Source organism: Juglans regia, chromosome 6 (assembly GCF_001411555.2).
Source record: "Juglans regia cultivar Chandler chromosome 6, Walnut 2.0, whole genome shotgun sequence".
In the NCBI taxonomy this organism is placed as follows: domain Eukaryota; kingdom Viridiplantae; phylum Streptophyta; class Magnoliopsida; order Fagales; family Juglandaceae; genus Juglans; species Juglans regia.
Window position 1 is genome coordinate 33,855,067 of NC_049906.1, and position 22,200 is coordinate 33,877,266.

Here is a 22,200-nt window from a genome sequence, read left to right on the forward strand (position 1 = left end):
TACTACCTGTCGTCTTCACAGCTGCCAGAAAGTGTAACACTGAAGAGGACTGCCGCTTTTGATGACATCTCTCTCTCTCTCTCTCACCAAAAGTGCAGAATATTTAAATATTGTTTATTTATCTGTACGCAACAAAGCCCATGTCGTCCACAAATAAAAAGAGATAATTTAAAAAATTAAAAAAAGAAAAAGGGTAATTGCCGGAGAAACCACCAGAGTACGCCGCGTGTCGGGCGTTCTCAGCCACAAGATTCCTTCCCCTCACACCTCTTCTGGAATTCTCTACGTCGAAATTACTAAAACATACCCCATTCCTCCTCAGAAACAGCCTTCATCCGACGTGGCGTACCCTACCCTTTCGCTTTTTAAAAAGCACCTCCTCTATACCTCTCTCTCTCTCTCCATTTCTTCATACTTCTTCTTCTTGGATTCCAAATTCCCTGCGAACGGCAATTTCTTTGCAGTTAATCCGTTTCGCTGGGTAGCGGAGTGTGCAATCCGAAGTCTCTGGTCCCGGTCCGGTTTTTGGTTTGGAATCAGCCCCTGACGGTGAGTTTCCGATTTAAAATTTTCTTCTTTAATTTTGAATCTCTATATCGCTGAAATTTTAATGAAGATCGAGGAACAGTGGAGTATATATTGTTTTTAATCTGTATTTAATTACGGGAAGTTTTTATTGCAGCTCTGTGGACTTAATTCTGATTCTTTTGAAAGGGGAATATTTCTGATCTTGTGGAAATGGCTGTTCAGGTATATTTTTCTATTACTAATTATCATGTATTTCCGAGGTTCATATTGGTATCTAAATGCTTGTACGCATAGAAATGAGAAGGATATTTTACTGATTATGAAGTCATATTGACTTGTAAAAATTAACACTTTTTCCGGTCACAAAAGGCAGGGAATGGGTGGATTTCGTTGAAAAAGCCAAAAAATGGCAGTCTTTTGCTTTGAGATTTGCTTGTAGAGACTGGAATCTAGGGGAAAGGATTGGGAATTTTCGATTCAGAAGTAGCATACACTTAGGCTTCATTCTTATTGGCATAAAATATTTTTGCCAAGTGGTCTGGCTGTGCAAACCGAGCACTAGATATGCAATCATGTCTATAGATAGTGGGTATTCGATTAAATTTACTGCTAACAATGAGGAGATTTACTATGGATATCTGATTTCGGGTCCTGCCTCTATTTTAATTGTCATTTAAAATTAGAATACATGATTGAGAAACGGTGACTCTCCTCTCTGTCACTCTCTCCCAACCTATCCTATCCTACCCATGTTACCAATATAGAAAAGGATGATTGGGGTCTATCACGAACAGTTTCTGTGGGGGATTGCTATTGGTAGCCAGTGTTGTCAAACATTGTTCACAGCAATGCACTTCTGTTTAGAATGGAAGATGCACTTGCTGGGTCCAATTAATTGGTTCGTTCATATTAGTTTCCTTCTCTTCAATTAGGTATTATTAATCATACTTGTGGGGGCGTGTATATGTGAACTTGCATCTGGTGGAATTTCCCTTTTGGGACAGAGATGTCTACTGACTACATTAAAAAAACCCAGGAAAATGTCTATTTCTCTCTCTCTCTTTTCTATTAACACGCAACTTGAAGCTACTAAGTGTTTTAGTGAAGGACTAGTAATTTTATTTTACTTTTAAACGAAGCAAACTTGATGAATTATTCTTTCACTTGGATATAGCAGCAGAATGTAACTTCAAATCTCTCTGTTACGTCTTGTAACTACCGCTCTGATGGCGCTGCACGGTCTGAAATGGTGGTCCAGAAGGAGGAGACAGGTTCCTTTGGAAATTACAATGCACTTAAGGTTACATTCTCTTCATAGCCTTCTATTCCAGCTCACACTCTTTGAGGAATAGTTCTGCCAAAAGGCTTATTTACTTTAATTTATGATTTTGGTTGTTTCCCTTTGTTTTTTTCATGTTGGAGTAGGTAAGGAAGCCCTACACCATTGTAAAACAAAGAGAAAAATGGACAGAGGAAGAGCACCAGAAGTTTATTGAAGCCTTAAGGCTGTATGGTCGTGGTTGGCGTCAAATCGAAGGTAAGATTGGCAATTGGTGATTCGGGATAGTTTTTTCACATCTATCGGCCGTCCAATCAAAGTGAAGTTCTCTCTCATTTTATGCAGCACATGTAGGCTCCAAAACTGCAGTTCAGATTCGAAGTCATGCTCAAAAATTCTTCTCTAAGGTTTAATGCCTATATTTCAGGGTCTAATTCCTATTATAAAGCATACACGGAATTGTAAAACTACTTCTAGATCAATTAAAATCATATAGAGTGCATTTTTTTGTGGGTTTGCTAGTTATATCTTTCCTCTGCATTAACCTTTTTTTACTTACTGCTTTCAGGTGGTCCGGGCATCCAGTAGCAGCATTGAAAACTCCATTGAACCAGTTGAGATTCCTCCTCCTCGGCCAAAGAAGAAACCCTCGCATCCTTATCCTCGTAAATCGCTTGATTCTCCTAATGGAATATCATTAACAAATCAAACTGAAAGGTCTCCATTGCCAAATTTATTGGTGGCCAAGAAAGGCACCAAATCTCCCACTTCAGTTCTATCTGCAGCTGGGTCAGATTCATTGGAGTCTGCAGCTTCAGAGCAGCAGATTGCATGTTCTTCACCTACTTCATGTGCAACTGACATGCAATCAATCAGCTTTTCACCTGTTGAGAAAGAGAAAGCACATATGACATCCAATTCCACCGTTCAAGAAGAGAAAGGATCATTTTCCTCCACTCCAGAGGGCTTTTCATCCATGGTACAATGAACTGTTATAACTATCTTCAACTTAGTCCAAGTTGGATGATACTTATTTGCCTGTATTCTGACTATCTGATTCCTCTCGTTATTATGAACAAACAGAAATTTGACTTCGCTTCCAAGGGCACTCTAAGTACTAAAGGAGATGAAGCCACGGGAGAGCCAGTCACAAGTATCAAGCTTTTTGGAAGGACAGTTGTGGTTACAGATTCCCGGAAACCATGTTATCCAGGGACAGGGAACACTGAGTCGCTGATATCTAATATCCGTGTAGAGAATTCTGCAGTTGATAAAGGGGACTTTGTTAAAAGATTACCATCAGACCAATTAGATGTGCATTTATCGCTCGAAATCGATAATTGTAAATCGATGTTATTGCCGTGTCAAGCCCCAGTTAAAAGTGTGGAACATCTGAAAGAGAACATCAACTCTGTAGAAGCCAATCCTTGTGTTTCTCTGCCATGGTGGTCTTTGTACCAAGGCCAGCCATTTTGTTACTTCCCCTCATATAACCAAACCTCGGTTCAAGTACCTACAGGTTCTTATGTGGAAGTAGATACGATGGAGGGGGAGGTTATGAAGGAAAGATCTTGCACCAGTTCGAACTCTGCATCAGTGAGTGAAGTGGAAAACGGAGAGAAGAATTCAGATGCTATTGATTCTGAGTCTCAAAAACCTCTTCGCAAGGGAAGGATTAGTCCCTGCAACTCTATGAGGGGGTTTGTGCCTTACAAAAGATGTCTAGCAGAGAGAGATACAAACTCATCAATGGTTGATATGGACGAGAGGGAGGGACAAAGAGCTCGAGTTTGTTCATAGTTCCCTACCTGCAATTCCATCCATGTAGCTCTATGTCCTTTGTATGTAGTGAGTTGTTCTGTATCTAATTTTGCTGTTTCTCCACAAGAGCTCCCTTCAAGTCACCACATATTTTGCTCCAAAAAAGATGTAGCAAGATTTTGGTAGCTTCATGTGCTGGTGGATTCAACAATTGGATGAACGAGTGATAAAGACAGTGAGTCAATCATATCTACAGCTACTTGAAGTCTCATCTAATTGTTCTTTTCGACCTTTCTCCGTTGAATCTCTGTAACATTTGTGTCTGTATTCATTCTTTTTAAACTTAATGTTTAAGAATAATTATATACTGGAACTCATAAAGTTGAAGAGTTGTAATTGTGGAGTGCTGTAACAATAGCATGTTGCATAGTGCTGAGCTAGTTTGATCAAACTTCAAAGTCTCATTTGCAATCTATCTTCCAAAGGATCAAACTTCAAAGTCTCGTTCACTCCCTTCAAGGTCCAAAAGTTCAACACCTCATGAGTGCAAACAATCATTTGGAGTCACACCCTCTGGTAAAAAGTTAACGATTTAACCAGTTTTATATAGGAAAACTTCTGAGGATACGGTACACTAGACCGGAATTTACTCTGTAGGAGTGGATCCGAAGGGTCCTTACCTTAGAGAGATTCCTCGACCAAAAAAAAAAAACCCCAATTCTCTCCGATTTGAAATGGTCCATCTATATCTTCAGATAAAAAACAACGTGTATTGCATGTGAAGGACCCAAAGGAGGAAAATGCAGTGTTTTGACCCTCCTTTTTCCTCCTTCCCTGCAAGGAATAGAACCCTCTCGTACACGACCAGAAAACGGTCAAATAAGGCATACCCATTAGCTCAGATGAAAGGGAGCAATGAAAGGATTTCATCCACTCCAACACCCTTCTTTCAAGGGTCGTCGTTGGATTAACCTATATAGCAAAGCAGCCTACGTATGAAAGAAACGCATGAAATAAATCAGAACACCCGAGTTCGCTAGCACAAGCACCGCATGACGTTAGAGAGAGAGAGAGAGAGAGATGGGAGAGCAATACAAACACGTAATCAGACAGGTCTCACTATTCAATACTATTCTACAATGGAAAATTGTCATCCTAGTACCGGTTACAAGCTTAGTTGCACTTCACAACCAATATCAAGTCAGAGGATATCATACTAACTCTTCAATACTGTCTTCTGTTTTGTTTAAAACCCTGGCGGAGTTCTGACTGAGATTTTGCCACTTCCACAAATATCACCCGACCATCCAAAAACTGTAAAAAGAAAGTTTGTGCTTGCTCAGCTATACAAAGCAATTATATCACATTAAGAGGATTACGAGAATAACAAAACACGTACACTTAAGACCCCGACCCAGAAAGATCCTAACCCACTTTCAATGGAATAGAATTCAAAGTTTAAAACCCAGACATCCTCATGCACCTAGAAAGTTTACAGCATGTGCAGTAGAAAATGAAACCTTGAGCTGCAACAGCAAATAGATGCAACCAATGTAAGATTTGGGCTCAAAGAAGTAAAGGATAACAATGAAATTCACCATCTGGTTTCACTCAAAAGTTCTTTTGAATTAAAATTTTCTCAAGAGCTAGAAGTCACATGACTAAGCCTGAAGAAGTAGGGACTATTAGACTCCCCAATGATAGAATATTGTTATCAAACATATCTTGTAGTCCTAAGACGCCCAACAAGCACATGACATATATATCAATTACTTGGAGATTCCAGGAAAGAAAAAAAACCCCATCAACCTACTTCTTATTTCTCTATACAGTCCAGTTAAAAAGAAATGACTCTCCTTTTTATGCAGGTATATCAAAAGTGGAACATTATGTTGCCTATTGAGCATTTTGACCATCAAATCCATGCTGGGCCAAGACAAATAGCATCAATTTCCTGAGAGTGAACGACCAATCGTCATAAAATATACTGAAACAACAGTGTAGTCTCTTTATAGACCTTAATAGAAGCAAGCTCACATCTTCATATACGAACCAAGGCTATATAGTGGATGTCAATTCCTTTTTGAAAACACAAGCCCCTCAACTAATGTCAATGTTGTGCAGCTTGATTAGCTGGTAAGATGTTAAAAACTTGGATCTCACCATCATTTAGCACACTTTGATTCACACTTTAAAATTACTTTTGCATATATCATGCATACTACAAGATTTTCCCATCCAATATTCCATGACCACTCACATATTGGGGTTCATTCATAAACTTATCAAGAGTGTAACAGCATCCTACATGTCAGAAGCTTTATAATTAACATCTTGATAATGACAGTGCCTTGCCACCTTTAAATTAGATAAGCCTGTTGATTTTTAACGTAAAAAAATGCACCTTCAGCCATAATTTCACTTTTCAACACTTGAAGAATCCAAGTGTCAACAAGAGATTTTCCACTTAATTAAGGTAAACATATTTGGAAGGAGAACTGATTCCATATTTAAATTACTACCACACAAATAATGTTAAAATGCTAAAGAGTTTTTTTTTTTTTTTTATTAAGTAAAAGGAAAAGTTAAAAAAAAAAAATGCCAGCAGAAACAATCAGGCTTCTAAAATCTTAGACATTAAATGATTGCCGAACAAACCCAATAGGTTGTACCCTGCCTTAAAATATATAATGCACACTATCTTTAAGTAAATGCAAAGTGCCACTCTGTTTAAAAAAAATTCATCTTTTTTCCTACTTTCCCCAAAACTTTGAATAGCTAACCTTAACTATTTTCAGTTTATCAAACTTGGTTCACAATCAAGCCATCAGGAAGAAATTAGTTCTTAGCACAGAACACCAGCTAATGTCTAATAGAAAGATTACAAGAAGTTTCACTGTATACATAAAATTTAAATTAGAGATGGAAATCTTGATATGTACCTTCCCATGCATTCCCTCAATAGCTTTTTGGGATTCCTCCTCCGTCACATAACGAATGAAAGCAAACCCTCTTGGCCTATTTGCTATTTTATCCATCACTAGATTGACTGTAAGAAAAATAAAATAATCTAAGAAACCAAAAGAATGTACCATCAAACAGGTGACACGGAATAATTTATATTGTAAGAAACCTGTTCAACGAAGGGCAGCATATGACTTTTTAACTGTTCTCACCTTCTACGAGTTGACCAAAGTTCTCGAAAGCCTTTCGTAAGCTCTCTTCAGTGGTACGAAAAGAGAGACCTGCATGAAATAGCCAATGAGTTACAACATGATCTTCACACCCCTGCATGGATGGATGGATGGATGGATGGAAGGAGAGAGAGAGAGAGAAGTGCAAAGGTGATTACAGTCAGTAAAGTAATCAAGGTACATCGTTCCTTAGAGCGCTTCAGCTTAGTACCATCACTAAAAACTTTCTTAAGCTGATTGAAAGTGTTTTTCCCTGCTCTTTGGCCCAATAGAGTCTTGTGCACCAATTGGGAACTATCATACTGCATAGCATAGTACGCTAGAATATATATTCATGTATATACAGATTGGGATCCAACAGAAGTGAATTGAACAATGCAGCAAGACTGCAGGATCCATATCATATATATATGGCACTGTCACATAAGGGTATGTGTACGTGAGATCTGTAAGAGTGCTGTCCGGCAGAAGTAAAACCAGGCAGCAAGTTTGAATTATCCAAACCAGCTAGTACAGCATGACAAGTGTATGATATGCAAATGAGATATGTGTCTGACATGGACATCAAATATGTAATTGATAAAGAGTGTTGCCAGATTAATTTTGTAATGACTTCTCAACGAGTCATTCTATTTACAAGCCGGTGTGAGAATACACCATCCATATCATTGTGCAGTACGATTTGATTTGTAAGATTTAAATTTGTAAATTTTTCTTACAAATCAAACCCTGCCACATCAGCAGTATGCAATATAAAATGTCCTACACATCGGCTTATGAATATAATTTTTCTTTCTTAATAACTTAGTTATAAATATCGGTCACTAAAACATTTTGGCATCCAGTGCTATATATGTTTTTCATCTCATCCACATAACAGCAACAAGAAAAACTGCAACTTTATTGAGCAACTGACACCCCCCACCAAAAGAAAACAAATAGCACCATCAATGATGGTAATAATAAGTAATCATATCATTATTAATATAAAAAATAAAATAAAGTAATCCGGCAGGTAGTAACATACTCGTAGAGGCTAAATGTTAATTGTTAGTACATTGTTTTACCAGATGATAACCGCAAGGTTTAATACTCTACTGATAAAAAAAATAAAAGGTTTAATACTCAAAAATTATGTAGAGTTTCTTCGGAAGCAAATAAATTTAAACTAACGACTAAGATGTATATGAGAAATCTATTGTAAATAGAAAAGATTAAAACGGATAAGAAGCCAACTAATGAATAAAAGAAACCTTCTTTCAGAAGAAAATGCAAAGCTATGATAACCCAGTTTTGTGATTTATGCTAAAACATGCCGAGATTTCGAGCAGTCAACATACAAATCAGCAGGAAAAGGTCACCAGGACCAGAAAAATACAGCGTTACACACCGGTGTACCACAACAGAAGATGGAGCACCATAGATTGCAAAGCTCTTTTTCCTCTTTGGTTTAATTTTCAATAATTAATCATTTTTAATCCAAAAAAATTTAATCCCAATTGAGCGCAAAAGAAAAAAACAAAAACATCGAAAGGGAAAGAGAGCAAAATATTTCTAATCGTATTCCGTATAATTGGGAATAGATATAATAGAGTGTGAAAGCTCACCACTGACGTAAAGCTTTGTAGAAGAAGTGTTGGGAGCAGAGGACGATGAAGAAGAAGAAGAAGAAGGGAGACACGCCAACACGAAGGAGGCACCATTTCTCAAAGACAACGAAGGGAATCGCCTCCCGTTGCTGCTGCTGCTGCTGCGGCTGCGGCTGCATCTGCATCTGCATCTGCATCTGCTGGTACAAGCACTCGTAAGAGAAGTAGGAAGAAGTAAGTGTTGGGTGTGTGCAACATTAGGGAAAAGAAGAAACGGAGGGTTTGTGATTGCGAGAAGAATGGCACTGGATTCCATATTGGCCACACCCCAACAAAAAACTTCCAGGAACAGTTGATTACACGCTAACAGCTGACCATCTTATCTAGAGATGGAGAAAAGAGAATTTGTATTTCGTGAATAAAATATGAAGATAAAAGTGTAAAATAAAATATTTTTAAGTGAGGTGTAAAAGTATAGAATTTATGTCTAGAATTTTTCTATATTTATTAGACTTTAGGGTACGCGTGGGAACACAAGTATTCCCAGATGGATGATGCTACAGCTCCCGCTAGGGCTCCGGTTGGAGCTGTAGCATGTGTTTATATATATATATTTTTTAAGTTATTTTTTATATAAAATTTTTTTTATATTTTTTAATAATTTTAAAAAATAAAATAAATTTAAAACATCATTAAAAATATTTTTTTAATCAAAAATTTGGTATTTGACAAAAATTTGGTATTTCCCAACGGTGGCTGGGAAAGGGACTATAGCAGGGTCCTTTTATTTTTTATGATAAGTCATCAAACATTGCTGTATTCATAAAAACTTGACTATCATCATGTTTATAAATAGAATTGAAAATTGAACACTTTCCCATTCATTGCACGGGCGCACGACAACTATATATAGGTAATATAGAGCGCAAATAGTTGAGATTTTTTATAATCTAGAATACAAAAGTAAAAAAAGAATGATAGACTGATATATAATTTGGAGTACAAGGTATAATTCTTTCTTATTGTGATCATGGGTAGTAATATGTGACACGACTTGCGTGAACCTAACATGAATACTACATAAAATTAATTTGATATAAAAAAGTTCGGGTCAAAAGTAGGGATGACAATATGTGACACTACCCGTTAACCCAACACGAACACGATACAATAAAAATAAGTTGGAGTTTAGCCTTAATGGGTTTAGGTCAAAATGGGTTGACCCATTAAGATACGATTGTTTAACAGATTGATAATAGGTCAATCCGTTAAGAAAGTTAAAGTTACATTTATACCCTTATACCTAAAAATAAAATTATTGGGATTTTAATTTCGATATTTTTATTGTTTAAATTGTAATTTTGGACTTGTAGTTAGTTTTATATTTTTTTATAGATATTGTGATTTTAACATTTATATAAAATTATGATAAACTTAATTAGGTTAAACAGATTAATTTCAGGTTTGCTCAATCCATTTACATAAACGGGTCAAAACGGGTCGTGTGTTAATGGGTCGTGTCAGGGTTTGAGATTTTGACACGATAAATTTAACGGGTCGGGTTAGGATTAACTTATATGGTATAATATATATGTCTTGACACAACATGAACACGACACGTTAACATGATTTGACACCTCTAATCAAAACAGGTTGGTTAAAACGTTGATTAATAAATAGGTCAACCCACAATAAATTTTATTTCAAAATTACAATTTTATTAATGCTGAGTATTAATATTGATATTTTTCAATATACTTATATTTTTATCTTTGAGATTATAATTTTGAACCTATGCTCATATTTTTTATTGTTGGATTTGTAATATTGGTTTCATCATAGATTAAAATCTGATCGATATTTTTTTAGTAGGTAGTCTTAATATCATTTATTTTTTAGATATTGTGGCTACTAATAAATATGGATTTGAACTTTTATATGAAATTATGTTAATCAAGTTAAATGGATTATACGGGTTAGTTCAAGTACATTGATATGAAACAAGTTGAAATGAATCGTACTTTCGTATTAAGTTTTAACCATTTATAATTAATTATTAGTCAAACGTTCAAAACGAGTGACACGACACGCCCCTTATTTAAATGAGTTGTGTTAGGATTTAAAGGTCTGACCCGTTTAATTTAATAGGTCGAGTTCAGATTGACTCATATAGTCAAACATTCATAACTTGACACGACACGAACACGATCCGCAAACATGAATTGCCATCCCTAGTTGTGGTAATGATTGAATAATGTGTTTTCAACTAATTATAAAACTCTGCAATATTAAAAGAGAAATATCGAGATTTCATATAGTACGTCAGATTTTAAAGTTATTTTTATTATAAGTAGATTTAACGTATCATATAAAATTATGTCAATTTGTAAATTTATTTTTGTAATATCTCTTTATAGATATACGTAGCAATATTAACTCTCATATTAAAATATCAGCAACCACAAAAATAGGCATGACCCTCGATATTTTTCTGAACTTTAAAAGAAAAAGAAAAAAACAGGACTCATATATAAAACTAAAGATAAGGATAAATAATTGGGACGAGATTTACAAAACTAATTTGCATAGTGCATACAGATTTACCAACCAGCATGCATTAACCCACGTACGTTGTAACGGTCCAATGCATGCAACCTGTTTACATCACGATCATGTCAACAAATGTTATCTGTTTTATATATATATATATATATATATATATAGAAAAATTTTACTTATTAGTCATTATTCACAAACTCACACTTCATAGTATTCTATGAAAAATATCCTCATATCCTATGAAAAACAATTCCTTCCCCATAAAAAAGTTATAGATATAGAATGTGAGAGTGAATAATTGTCGATACATAGTAAATTCCATACATATAATGTGTATAATATATAAGATATTGTTTGGTTCTTTAATAATTAATACATGAACAAAATCTCAATTAAATTAGGGAGATATATCAAATAATATTGGCGGCAAAGAAAATCTTCAGTTTTTCAAATTTGTGTTTAGGAAAACAACTCATTCAAACATTTACGGTTAACAAAAAAAAGAAAGAAAGAAACGAGCCAAAGGCGAAGATGCAATCCTTTCAGCTTATAATAATTAAGCTCTCGTACGATCTATCTAGCTAATATTAATTGAAAATGCATGCATGCAGGTTCAAATGATAATATTCTCAGGTTGAGCTTTTAACATTAAAATGGTATAAATCAACTGTGTTTTGAGTGACAAAATATGATTTTTTAGCAAAAAATAGTAAGACCCACCATTACAGACTCATTATTAAAATATATATTTTTAACATTAATCTCAAATTTTTTTTTTTTTTTTAAGAAATTGTACGAAAACTTAGTCATCTTAAAACAATAAGACAGTTCGTATCCATATAATTGTGAGTAATGTTAGGTATAAATCTCAAATATACAAGCTTTATGTAAAAATGTATGAGTTTCATAAAATAAAAAAAATAAAAATAGTTTTTCAAACTTTTTTACAATGAAATCCATTTTTTTATAAAGCACTGTCGGTATAATATTAGTTGTACATTTGTCAGTCCTAATACCAATAGAATCACCAACGATTTTATCATCACGTTTCTCATGCTGTTTAATCATCTATATATGCCTAGCTTTTATATATAGATCTCTTCTTTATATTGGGAATTAGTGGACTTTTTGATCTTCTTCAATTCATGATTTGTGATATTTTTTTAAAAAAACCAAGTTAAATTGATGAAAATCCAGGCTAAGTTTTCTGAGTCTCTGATCAGGAACACATGATATTACCCTCCTGGCCTCTCCTGATTTACTTTGCAAATGTGAATTGTTAATTAACTAACTGATTTAGAAAATATTATATTTCTTCCTAAAATTATAATTTTTGAAAATTCCATCATTTTGTTTATCAAAATTTTGAGAAGGTTAGATTTTTGGAGCCGCTTGTATCTCTCTTTTGGTCCTCTTAAATATGCATTTATTAAAAAAAAATAAAGAAAAAACAATAAATTATATATATGAAACAACATAAAACTTATTCACATGATAGATCTTTGAAAGGAAAAAAAAAAAAATTACAACCTTTCTAACAATTAGAATCATGTACAGAGATTTACCTCTATTTATTTGATCTGAAAAACCCTGAAAAATATGCAAATGCATATATTGGCATATATGTTATCTGTTCCCAAGTCCTGGAGTTTTGTTCTTTGGCAAATGATTAAATGATGCCCTTGATGACAATGATCATCACATGCAAGGAAAATAAAAAATAATTAAGAAACATTACCAACAACTAAATTCTTTTTTTTTTTCTCAGCAAAGTAGAACATTCATAGATAAATTAGCGGTTACAAAATATAAGATTTAATGGGATGAGAGTCCTTTCAGTCTTTCCAAGACTAACATATTACAACACGAAAAAGAAAAAGAGGGGTATGGAGCCAAAAGTATGGCTCCCACCCATTTCTCACAAGGAGAGACAGCTTGGTGACAATTTTTATATATTCTGATAAACAGATTATAGAACTGTGAGTAGAAGCCGCAGTAAAGGGTTATGCTGCAACTTATACCAACAACTAAATTCACTATATTAAGCTGATTTCTTTTAGGGAAAATATCAAAATAACTCCTTATTTTTTTATTAATTATTTGCCAAAAAAGTTTCTGAGGCTCATATTCCCTAATATTTGTTGTTATTTTCTAAAAAAAATCATGTTTGTATCTAATATTATTATATCAATGGCCACTCAAGAATATAGCAAATTAAGCATATATACCTGCAAGCTTGTGGAACACTCCATGAGGATGGTGGTGAAGCTGTCATATTTGGGAGCAATGACATGTATTTTTTCCAATCGTCGAGCAAAATTCTAAGGTCATGAACTTTGTTCTCGAGACCAATGCAACAATTTGCATGCATTGTGCACACTCTGTTAAGATCTCGGCTCGGTTCGCAAAAGCCGCCGAAGTAGGCAGTATCAAGAAACCTCATTTTCAGTCCAATGTTGGTGATGAATGGATCACCTTTGATCATGTTAAGTACATCTTGGTCATGCTTGCCCGGATATGCCTCTCTGCTTGTGTACCAGAACTTGTAAAATTGAATTGTCCGATTATTCGATTTTACAAAGTTAAATCCGCCATTTGGACGGTTGTTTACATCATAAGAGTTACCATAGAATTGATCACAAGCAATTTGGAAATCCGCTTCTGAATAGAAATGTTGAAATGGATCTCGAAGCCACATAATATCGGTATCCTGGTAATTAATTGAAGAAATTAAACAAAATTTGTGAGTTACATCTAAGCACATCAGTTTATAAAATGCTTGCATGCAGTACAATATAGTCAACATATTTCTACATTAGATATATATATATATATATATATATATATATACTCGTTGATCTTTTCTTTCTCTTCCCCTGATTTTACATTTTATCATCGCAATCATCAACGCACGCATCTAATTAGAAACATAATCAAGATTTAAGAACATGTATTATAACCATAGAAAGAATGATTGATTTTGTAATGTTATTCATTACAATGTAACTAGCTAGCATGGTGTTGTACTTAAAAAAAAAAGAGAATAATCAATCGACAATTATATATACGTACCGTGAATACAAAGTTGTATCCCATCTCAAGGATAGAAGCGAAAAGATCAATCCTTGCCCACATCATCTCTAAGTAAGTATTGGTCAAGAAGACAGCCTCACTCGTATAATTGACTCCTTTAGTATCAGGATGATAGCAATGGAAGTTTAGAGCTAAGCAACGAGCATATGCCTTTTGGTCCATGCATATTATTACCAAATGATTCAAAAGCCTCTGTGTTCCATTTCCAATGCGAAAACTCTCCAAAAATATATCAAACATAGAATTTGGTTCTGCCCATGCCTCATTCAAAGTAGTCAAGATCACTGTTCCATCCTCCATGGATGCATTTCTCAGAACTCTATCCAACACCCAACTGCAATAATTTTCCTGATAAAAAGTATACCAAAAATGGAAAATAAATGAAAGTTGTAAATTAATATTGGAAATGGGGTTTCAGTTTTCAACATATATAGTTGGCTACAAGGAGATTAATAAAAGTTTTTGCCTCTTTCTATCTCTCTAATTAGACTAGAAAAATCTGCTAACATGCATGCACCCAAGCAACATAGAAAATTAAAAGACATAGCCAAGAGATAGAAGCGAAAAATCACATGCATGCATGGCCTAAGGCTGCCTAATTTCCAAGCCATAGTCATAAAGGAGAGCAGAAACATTAGGTTAATGCAGAGAAAGTCAAAGTGCTGAAACTTCCACATATGCATGCATGCCTCATGCCATCCATCCCCAAAGTACAGATGATCTAGAACTTTATTTTTTAGTCCATATAAGAAAATTCTAATTGCATGTTAGTCGTCTCAATCAATCAAATATAGAAAAATGTTATAAGGAAGTCTTACATCACATTCATTCACCTGATTAATATGTGTTGACATTTTTGTCCTTCTATTTAAATACACATGTATTTAAATATTAAGATAGAAAAGAAAAAATGACTAATCACATATTAATTATGATGAGATGTGTGGTGTAAAAGGTTTCCGTGTAGAATTTCTCATTATATATATATATATATAAATATTATATATATATATAATATTTATATATATATATATATATATATATATATGGAAGAAAAAGGAAAAGAAAGGAGGGTAGTTAGGAAAGAAAGGTAGAATGAAAAGAATTAAAGCGCATGGGAGCCGTGAGCTGCAATTCAACGAAGGGTACAGCATGAATGGAAGGCATGCAAATTCCATAAGTGCCCTTCGAAAAATAGGATTCACATGGAAAAAATACTTTTTATGATACGTGTCACCTTTTTTTGAAAGAGTTTACACGGGAATTGCACGCCCCAATTGAATCCCCCACCTCTCTCTCTCTCTCTCTGATCAGAAATTGTACATGAAAGTCTTACACTATCCACTTTTTCATATTCAATATATAATTTATCATTTTTATCTTTCTATTTTAATGCTTAAATATATATTTATTTTTATAAATATTATTTATCATCTACACACCACATACTATTATATAATTTATGATATGTTGGTCTATGGTGTAAAAGATAATAAGTAAAATTTTCCGTGTTTAAATAAAATGTTAAAAATAATAAATCACACATTAATTAAATTAAAGTGTGTAGTATAAGACTTTCTTATAACATTTTATACATAATGTCATTAAAAAAAAAATTTAATCATTAAATAAAATAAAAAATAAAAAAATAAATTATCGAGACTCAATCAGGACCCACCAATCGGTGTGTAGATTTACTTTTATATATATATATATAGACGAATTGACTTCGTTTTGAATGAACCGATGTATGTCCCTTGCGACAATCCAACCCACTTAATTGGTCCCTTCCCTCCACGCAACGAAGGAGAAAAACAAAATATTCCGATCATGGAATTAATTTGTTTGTCCTCTTATAATATGACATGAGCTTTACTTTTAAACTGATTAATTATCATAACGCATTAATTAATTAATTTGTAGATGGAGACTTACAAATTATTATTTAAAATAAAATTACAATTAAGTCAATTTCTCTCTAATTGTTTCCGCCGCCTAAGGCCAAGCCAAATTGATTATCAAATCTTTTCTCATTCGGGTTAATTTCGTTATACATCAATCACTATTTATTTTTATATTTTATATTTGATAATTTTATTTTATTTTTTTATAAAATATGAGATGTGAGATAATAAACCGTAATTAATAAATTATTAGATATGGTATTTTTTTTATTATTATTGGTGGTCTTAATTTAACTATTTATTAAATTAATATGTCTGAGAAGATTCCCACTTCCTTTACAGCTCTTTCCGAAATAACGTGCATCAACAGCTGTCGTTTACTCTATTGGGAATATGAATTATTACTGTTTTTATTTTTTGATTTTTTTTAATCCATTTTAAACTTTAAAAATTGTGTGCATCTAAAAGAATCCATCAATAAAGTTATAGAAATATCCATAAATTCTATATATATGATACTATTATTTTATTTTTATTTTATTAAATATAATATAATATATTTATTACTATTAAATGATCATTTATTACATACTTTTTTATTATCTAATGGTAATAAATATATTAAATATTATTTAATATGATTATAATAAAATGAAAGTGTGATGTATAATATTATTCTGTATATATATTTTCCTTAACACGTAATTAAATTATAGAGATTATTTAAAAAAAAATATTTTTGTTTTTGCTTTTTCTTAGAAAAGATTCTAAGAAAAATGTTTTAATTCAAAGGAGAGATTAATGACTTCGAAGTTTGAAAAAACACAAAAAGATTTCTATAGCGTAATTATATTCTGATGTCTTTGGAAATCATTCGGGTCAAATTTTCAAACTGATTACTGATTCATTAATTACTATGCACACATAATGGAATGCAGGTCTACCTTAAACTCCATGGCCTGTCATGTCAAAAAAACCTCAATTCCCTCTCTCTCTCTCTCTCTCTCTCTCTCTCTCGCCTCCATTACTGACCATTAGACTGCAGAATCGAAGCATCTAAAGCCGATCATGAAAGGAATATCCGTGCCTCTCATGGTGTTTAAAAGTTTAAACTCATCCAGTACTGGTTTCAAAACTCTTCATTAATTAAACCCAAAAAAAACAAACAAAGTTCAAACCTTTTTTATGATCAAAAGAATCCAAACTTCAAATATGGTGATTCTGAAGAAATATATAAGAAGAAGAAGAAACTAACCGTTGATGGGGACCCAGAACGGTAAAAAGAACTGGTGGGAAGAAATCTAAAGGTTGAGTTGGAGTTATGAAGAATCAGGCTCAAGACTGCTATTCCCCCAAACAGAAGCAGCGTGGCTTTAGCAAGACGCCTGAGGAAGACATGGTGGCCAATCGAAATGGTTGTCTTATTGATATTGTCAGGACTGCAGCTGGTCTCTAAAGCAACCTCAGAAATGGTCATCCCTAGCTGTTGTTGGTCTTCAGAATAGAAGACTTCTTCTTCTTTCTCGATCCTCTGATAATCTGTTTGATCCATTAAACTATGCAGGATCTTGAATTTTTATAGCCCCAAGCTAAGCTGGCCGCTCTTCTTGTCTATTGCTCTGTCACTCTTGATCCCAATCAATTTGATAAACAACAATTAACAAAAAACAAAAAACTAGAAATCCGGAGCATAGTACTCTTCAAAAAATATGCACTAAAGTTGTTCGGAGAGAGTCACAGAAAGATAGAGAGAGAGAGAGAGAGAGAGAGAGAGAGTTGCAAAATGATAATGAGAAAAATAAGACGACCACGAGTTATGTGGCTAGGATGCGTTTAATCTTATCTCATTTTATTATAATAATATTTTAAAATTTTTATAAAAAAAATATAATAAATATTTAATTTTTTTAAAATTTTAAAATAATAATATTATTATTAAAAAATAATATTTTATTTAATTTTTAATTTTCATCTCAATTCATCTCGTTTCAACTAAATATCTAATAGCAACTAAGGTAGTGGGGACTATTAATGTAACATTTTATTATCATGTTTCCTTTTATAAGTCAAGAGATCTTAGGTGTATTTACAAGAAACTTCTGATGGAAAGATTGTATATTTTTTAAAAGTAAAATTGGAGACTTTATCATGAAAAGATCATGCTGTCAAGAAATAAATAGAAAAGGTTTCATCTAAGGTGGGCTGGGACCGAGGGTGCTTCATTGTCTTTAATATGACCAGCACGTACGTGCTTGGGACTCAGAACTAGAGTTTCATTGATTGGCCCCTCATAATTCATATATAGAAATAGAATTTTAGAGTTTTCTTAAAAGCTTTTTACCATATAATATCTAAAAGATCTTAATTTATCTTCTAATTCTGTATATATATATATATATATATATATGACAAAGTTTGTTAAAACCTTGAACTACGTATATTTATAGCATTGAATGTGTATATTTATTATCTTTGTAAGTAACTAATGACAGATTGTAGATGTTGATGTATTTTTCCGGCATGGTCAGGGTCCAACAATACGATTGAATCTTCAATGATGACGGTTTGGATATTGATACGGTGCAGATGTTTTCGTGATTTGGTATAAAAGTTCTGTCTATAAGTTGTTTGAGGGTAAAATTCATTATATTTAATAATTTTATAATCTTTTGTGGCCTCTCAATACAATTGAGGAAAATAATAAATAATAAAATAAAGGTTGTACTCAACCAAAACCAAGTGACAAAAGTGGGTAAAAAAGAACGTGAAGTGCGTACAAATTCATGCTAGCTAATTAAACAAATATGATATAAAAACCCAATGATATATATATGTGGTATTCAATTAATTGGATGAACATTGACGAAGTAGCAAGGAAAATTCTTGGGAAGTCCGAGAATAAACGTGATTGCTGTATTTATGTTCTTGTAAACTCCATCATTGGTACTTGGTCAACCCTTTCCATGACATGAATGCCTTTCCCTGACTTTTCATATCAAGAGAGCTTGCTGCACGGCAAGAGCTTTTCAGTGCTGTTTTTAGTTTTAGGAAATTTTTAATAAAATTAGGTTTGATCTCTAAAAGTAAATCCAAACTCATTTAATTTAATTAAAAGGGGTAAGAAAAAGTAAGGAGGTTTTTGTAAATGCATAAATTTGCCCAATAAGTTAGAAATGGAGAAAATAATTATTCTCTCGATGATGATGATTCGGGCATCGATGCAGTACTTTTTTCGTTTATCCATAAAATAAATAATAAATAAATATATCAAAATAAATAGAGAGACACATAAATTTATATAAGTTGGCATAAAAGCCTATGTCTATAGGTTGTTTGGGGTAAAATCTACTACAATAGGCGATTTTACAATCTCTGATGGCTTCACGTTTTTCTCAATACAATTGAGAAATTTAGGATTTCGAGATGTTGAATATGATGCCTCCCTTGAGAGAATATCTTTTGGAGTCACTGGGGATGGTGGAGTTTGTGCCTAGAGAAGTCATAGATATCTCCTCCTTTTATAGATATCTCTTTTCTTCATTTGAGTGATTGAGTCTTACTTGCTTTATGAAACCATTTCGTTTTAAGGAGTTTAATTCAATTTGTCTTATTTCTTCCCTTATTACTAGTTATAAGTTTTCAATGTGCTAGACTCAATCAACTTTATCTCTAACAAATGTCAACGATTCTTAAGGTCAATTTACAAAATGCCTTAAGAATCTTTAAGTCAATAATCTGTAGAAAAAATAAATTTTAGGAAACTTGTTTGCATGAACAATTTCCTGATAATTGAGTGTTCAAGTGGTTGCACGTGACCGTTTATCTCAAGCGCATATTCCCATTGATAGTAATGTTTTTGTTTTTGATGGCATTAGCAGAGTTTTTGCCCATTGAGACGATTTTCTATTGGTATTGATGTTAGAGTTCATTTGTTGTAACCTGTGCTAAATGGTTAGGGAGTCTTTCGACTCATTGGGTCCATCTTAGGCAGTTGTTGGCCTAACGACTCGTTTTGAAGGTAACACATGCGAGGCTGTTGTGGAGCTTGAGAGCTCGTTCCTAGAAATAACCCGCTGGTAGTGGTTGTGACATGAGTGCTAGGGATGTTTTATGGGCGAGGGTCGAAGCAATCAAGGGACTATCATTGCCAGTTGTTTTTCGTGCGAGTCAAGGGACTCAACTTTGTGGGCAAGGGTCAAAGCAGTAAAGGAATTGTCATCGCCTGTTGTTCGATGTGCAAGTCAAGAGACTCGACTTTGTGAGCGAGGGTCAAAGCAGTCATGGGACTGCCATAGCCCGTTATTCACCACAAGTCAAGGGACTCGGCTTTGCTGAAGGAGATGCTCAATCGCGCTGCTATAACGGGAGGAGTACTTGATCTCTTTGATGTGGCTGGAGGCAAAGCTCATCCATGCTGCTCTTGTAAGAGATGTACTTGACTGTGCTGCTGCGGGGGGAATGATGCTCTATCGCCACATTATGGCGGGAGATGTACTTGACCGTCCTGAGAGGTTTTTGTCAAATACCAAATTTGTTAGCGTAAATAAAATTTAAATAACGGGTTTGAGAAAAGCAAAGCAAACCAAGACCGAGTTAACTATTGCTTTCAACTCTTCTTTGATTGAGATTGTTCTCTGATAAATGATTTTTCCATGGGGGAAGCTATCCGTCTTTGAACACTTTTGTAGCAATGCAGATCCTCTGTCTCCAGGTAGTTTTATGTTCGTTCACTTTCTTGGAGGCTCGTACAATTCCGAGTTAAGTAGCTCAATTTTTTTTTTCTTTTATCCAACTATATATCGAACTGCGTCGCCGAGCTGAATTCGCCGTTGACATATCATTCGGATTTATTTCTTTTGACATAAGGCTATAATCGATCCAAGCCGAGTCAAGCTTTTGGGTTATCGAGTCGAGCTGGACTCAAATAACTCGAGTTCGAGTTCGAGCTCGAGCTTAGAGCTTGCCGAGCCAAGCCGAGTTCGAGCTGTTCAAACACGAGCTCGACCCGAGTCGTGTTATTTATCAATTTTTGTTTGTACTCTTTAACAAACCTGAGCCGAGTTGAGTTATTACTCAATTTTTGTTTGTACTCTTATATATATATATATATTGAATGAATTGAATAATTAAAAATACCAAATTAGAAAACCAAATATTAAATCTAATGAAATTTTTTCAACTAATATATAAACCTTATATTGAACTATAAAATTATAACATCTATATGAATACATTCTTATATGGTTATAAATTGTAGTATATAATGAAACTACCAAGTATGCTAACTATTACAAATTATAAAATATATACTATAATTAATCACTTAAGTACTTAACTAACTAACATATAATTATGAACTATATTTAATATATTGGTGTAAATGACTAGGCATAAGTAATTGGGTTACATACTACATATTTAATTATAAAGATAATATGCTTATGTTATTAAATTTAATATGTATAGAAGCATATAAATGTGTGTATAAAAATACTAATATATAGAAATAAATTATATATATTCAATGATTTATGGACGAGCTCTAATCGAGTTGAGCTAACAAGTCGAGTCAGGCATGAACGAGTGAGCCTAAACGAGCATTAATTGAATCGAGTCGAATTTAATAAAGTATGTGTCATTTACTAATCAAGCGGGTTTCTGCTCTCACGATCAAGCTTTTTTTTTTCACAAGTCGAGCTCAGTTCAAGTTTAGCCGAGCAAGTATCGGGCGAGCAATCATACAGATTGGATCATTTATAGCCCTACTTGGGTGGCAATTAGCTAGACAACATTAGGCTGTGTCGAGCTATACAAAAAAAAGTAGGTCAAATGCTATACACAGGGAGCCTCTAACTGATCCCTGATATTTAGCCTATATACATAGTAATATATTTATACAGCTAATATTAATTGAAAAGTTCTAAATTGTATACATTAACATGTCCGACTTGGAGAATAATCTTTGATAATCATCTCATCAAAAAATAATAATGAAAAGATAAAACAAGAACACATGAGTTATGTGGTTTGTTTGTAAATTAAAATTAAGGTAGCGGGGCCTACGGGTCTTGTTTGGTTACACAAACTCTCTCGTCTCATCTCATCTCATCTCATCTCACATAATTATTATAATTTTTCTAAATTTTTAAATAAAATATAATAAACAATTAAACTTTTCTAAATTTTAAAATAAAATTATATTAAAAAATTATATTTTAATAATATTTTATTTAACTTTTATCTCATTTTTATATCCAAACTTGACAAGTTGTAATATATTATTATCACTAATA

At 33.4% G+C, this 22,200-nt stretch overlaps 3 protein-coding genes across 8 annotated transcripts; 1 reads left to right on the forward strand and 2 right to left on the reverse strand.

Annotated features, from left to right (window-relative positions):
- Window positions 1–303: 303 nt before the first annotated feature.
- LOC109012083 (protein REVEILLE 7-like) lies at window positions 304–4,019 on the forward strand. 3 transcript variants are annotated; one of them, XM_018993548.2, is made up of 7 exons: window positions 304–549; window positions 683–750; window positions 1,706–1,828; window positions 1,954–2,065; window positions 2,153–2,214; window positions 2,376–2,786; window positions 2,891–4,019. In XM_018993548.2, exons 2-7 carry the CDS (start codon window positions 739–741, stop codon window positions 3,605–3,607), a joined length of 1,437 nt encoding a protein of 478 aa, XP_018849093.1. In that variant the 5' UTR covers window positions 304–549; window positions 683–738; the 3' UTR covers window positions 3,608–4,019. The 3 variants fall into 3 exon arrangements, with proteins under 3 accessions (XP_018849093.1, XP_018849092.1, XP_035547170.1); XM_018993547.2 differs by having other exon boundaries at window positions 376–549; window positions 1,703–1,828; XM_035691277.1 differs by lacking the exon at window positions 2,153–2,214 and having other exon boundaries at window positions 376–549.
- A 630-nt stretch (window positions 4,020–4,649) lies between these two features.
- Window positions 4,650–8,767, reverse strand: LOC109012084 (organelle RRM domain-containing protein 6, chloroplastic). 3 transcript variants are annotated; one of them, XM_018993553.2, is made up of 5 exons: window positions 8,370–8,767; window positions 6,745–6,813; window positions 6,511–6,617; window positions 4,968–5,094; window positions 4,650–4,882 (listed from the first exon to the last, which is right to left on the reverse strand). In XM_018993553.2, the coding sequence occupies exons 1-4, from the start codon at window positions 8,665–8,667 to the stop codon at window positions 5,044–5,046; spliced, it is 525 nt and encodes a 174-aa protein (XP_018849098.1). In that variant the 5' UTR covers window positions 8,668–8,767; the 3' UTR covers window positions 4,650–4,882; window positions 4,968–5,043. The 3 variants fall into 3 exon arrangements, with proteins under 3 accessions (XP_018849098.1, XP_018849095.1, XP_018849099.1); XM_018993550.2 differs by lacking the exon at window positions 4,968–5,094 and having other exon boundaries at window positions 8,370–8,756; XM_018993554.2 differs by lacking the exons at window positions 4,650–4,882; window positions 4,968–5,094 and adding an exon at window positions 5,105–5,522 and having other exon boundaries at window positions 8,370–8,766.
- Window positions 8,768–10,742: 1,975 nt separating this feature from the next.
- On the reverse strand, window positions 10,743–17,701 carry LOC108981816 (uncharacterized protein At4g15970-like). Of its 2 annotated transcripts, XR_004801650.1 has the most exons (5): window positions 17,163–17,701; window positions 13,983–14,351; window positions 13,139–13,620; window positions 12,476–12,591; window positions 10,743–11,006 (listed from the first exon to the last, which is right to left on the reverse strand). XR_004801650.1 is itself a non-coding variant. In XM_035690528.1 (4 exons), exons 1-4 carry the CDS (start codon window positions 17,457–17,459, stop codon window positions 12,537–12,539), a joined length of 1,203 nt encoding a protein of 400 aa, XP_035546421.1. In that variant the 5' UTR covers window positions 17,460–17,701; the 3' UTR covers window positions 12,351–12,536. The 2 variants fall into 2 exon arrangements, 1 of the variants encoding a protein (XP_035546421.1); XM_035690528.1 differs by lacking the exon at window positions 10,743–11,006 and having other exon boundaries at window positions 12,351–12,591.
- Window positions 17,702–22,200: the final 4,499 nt, after the last annotated feature.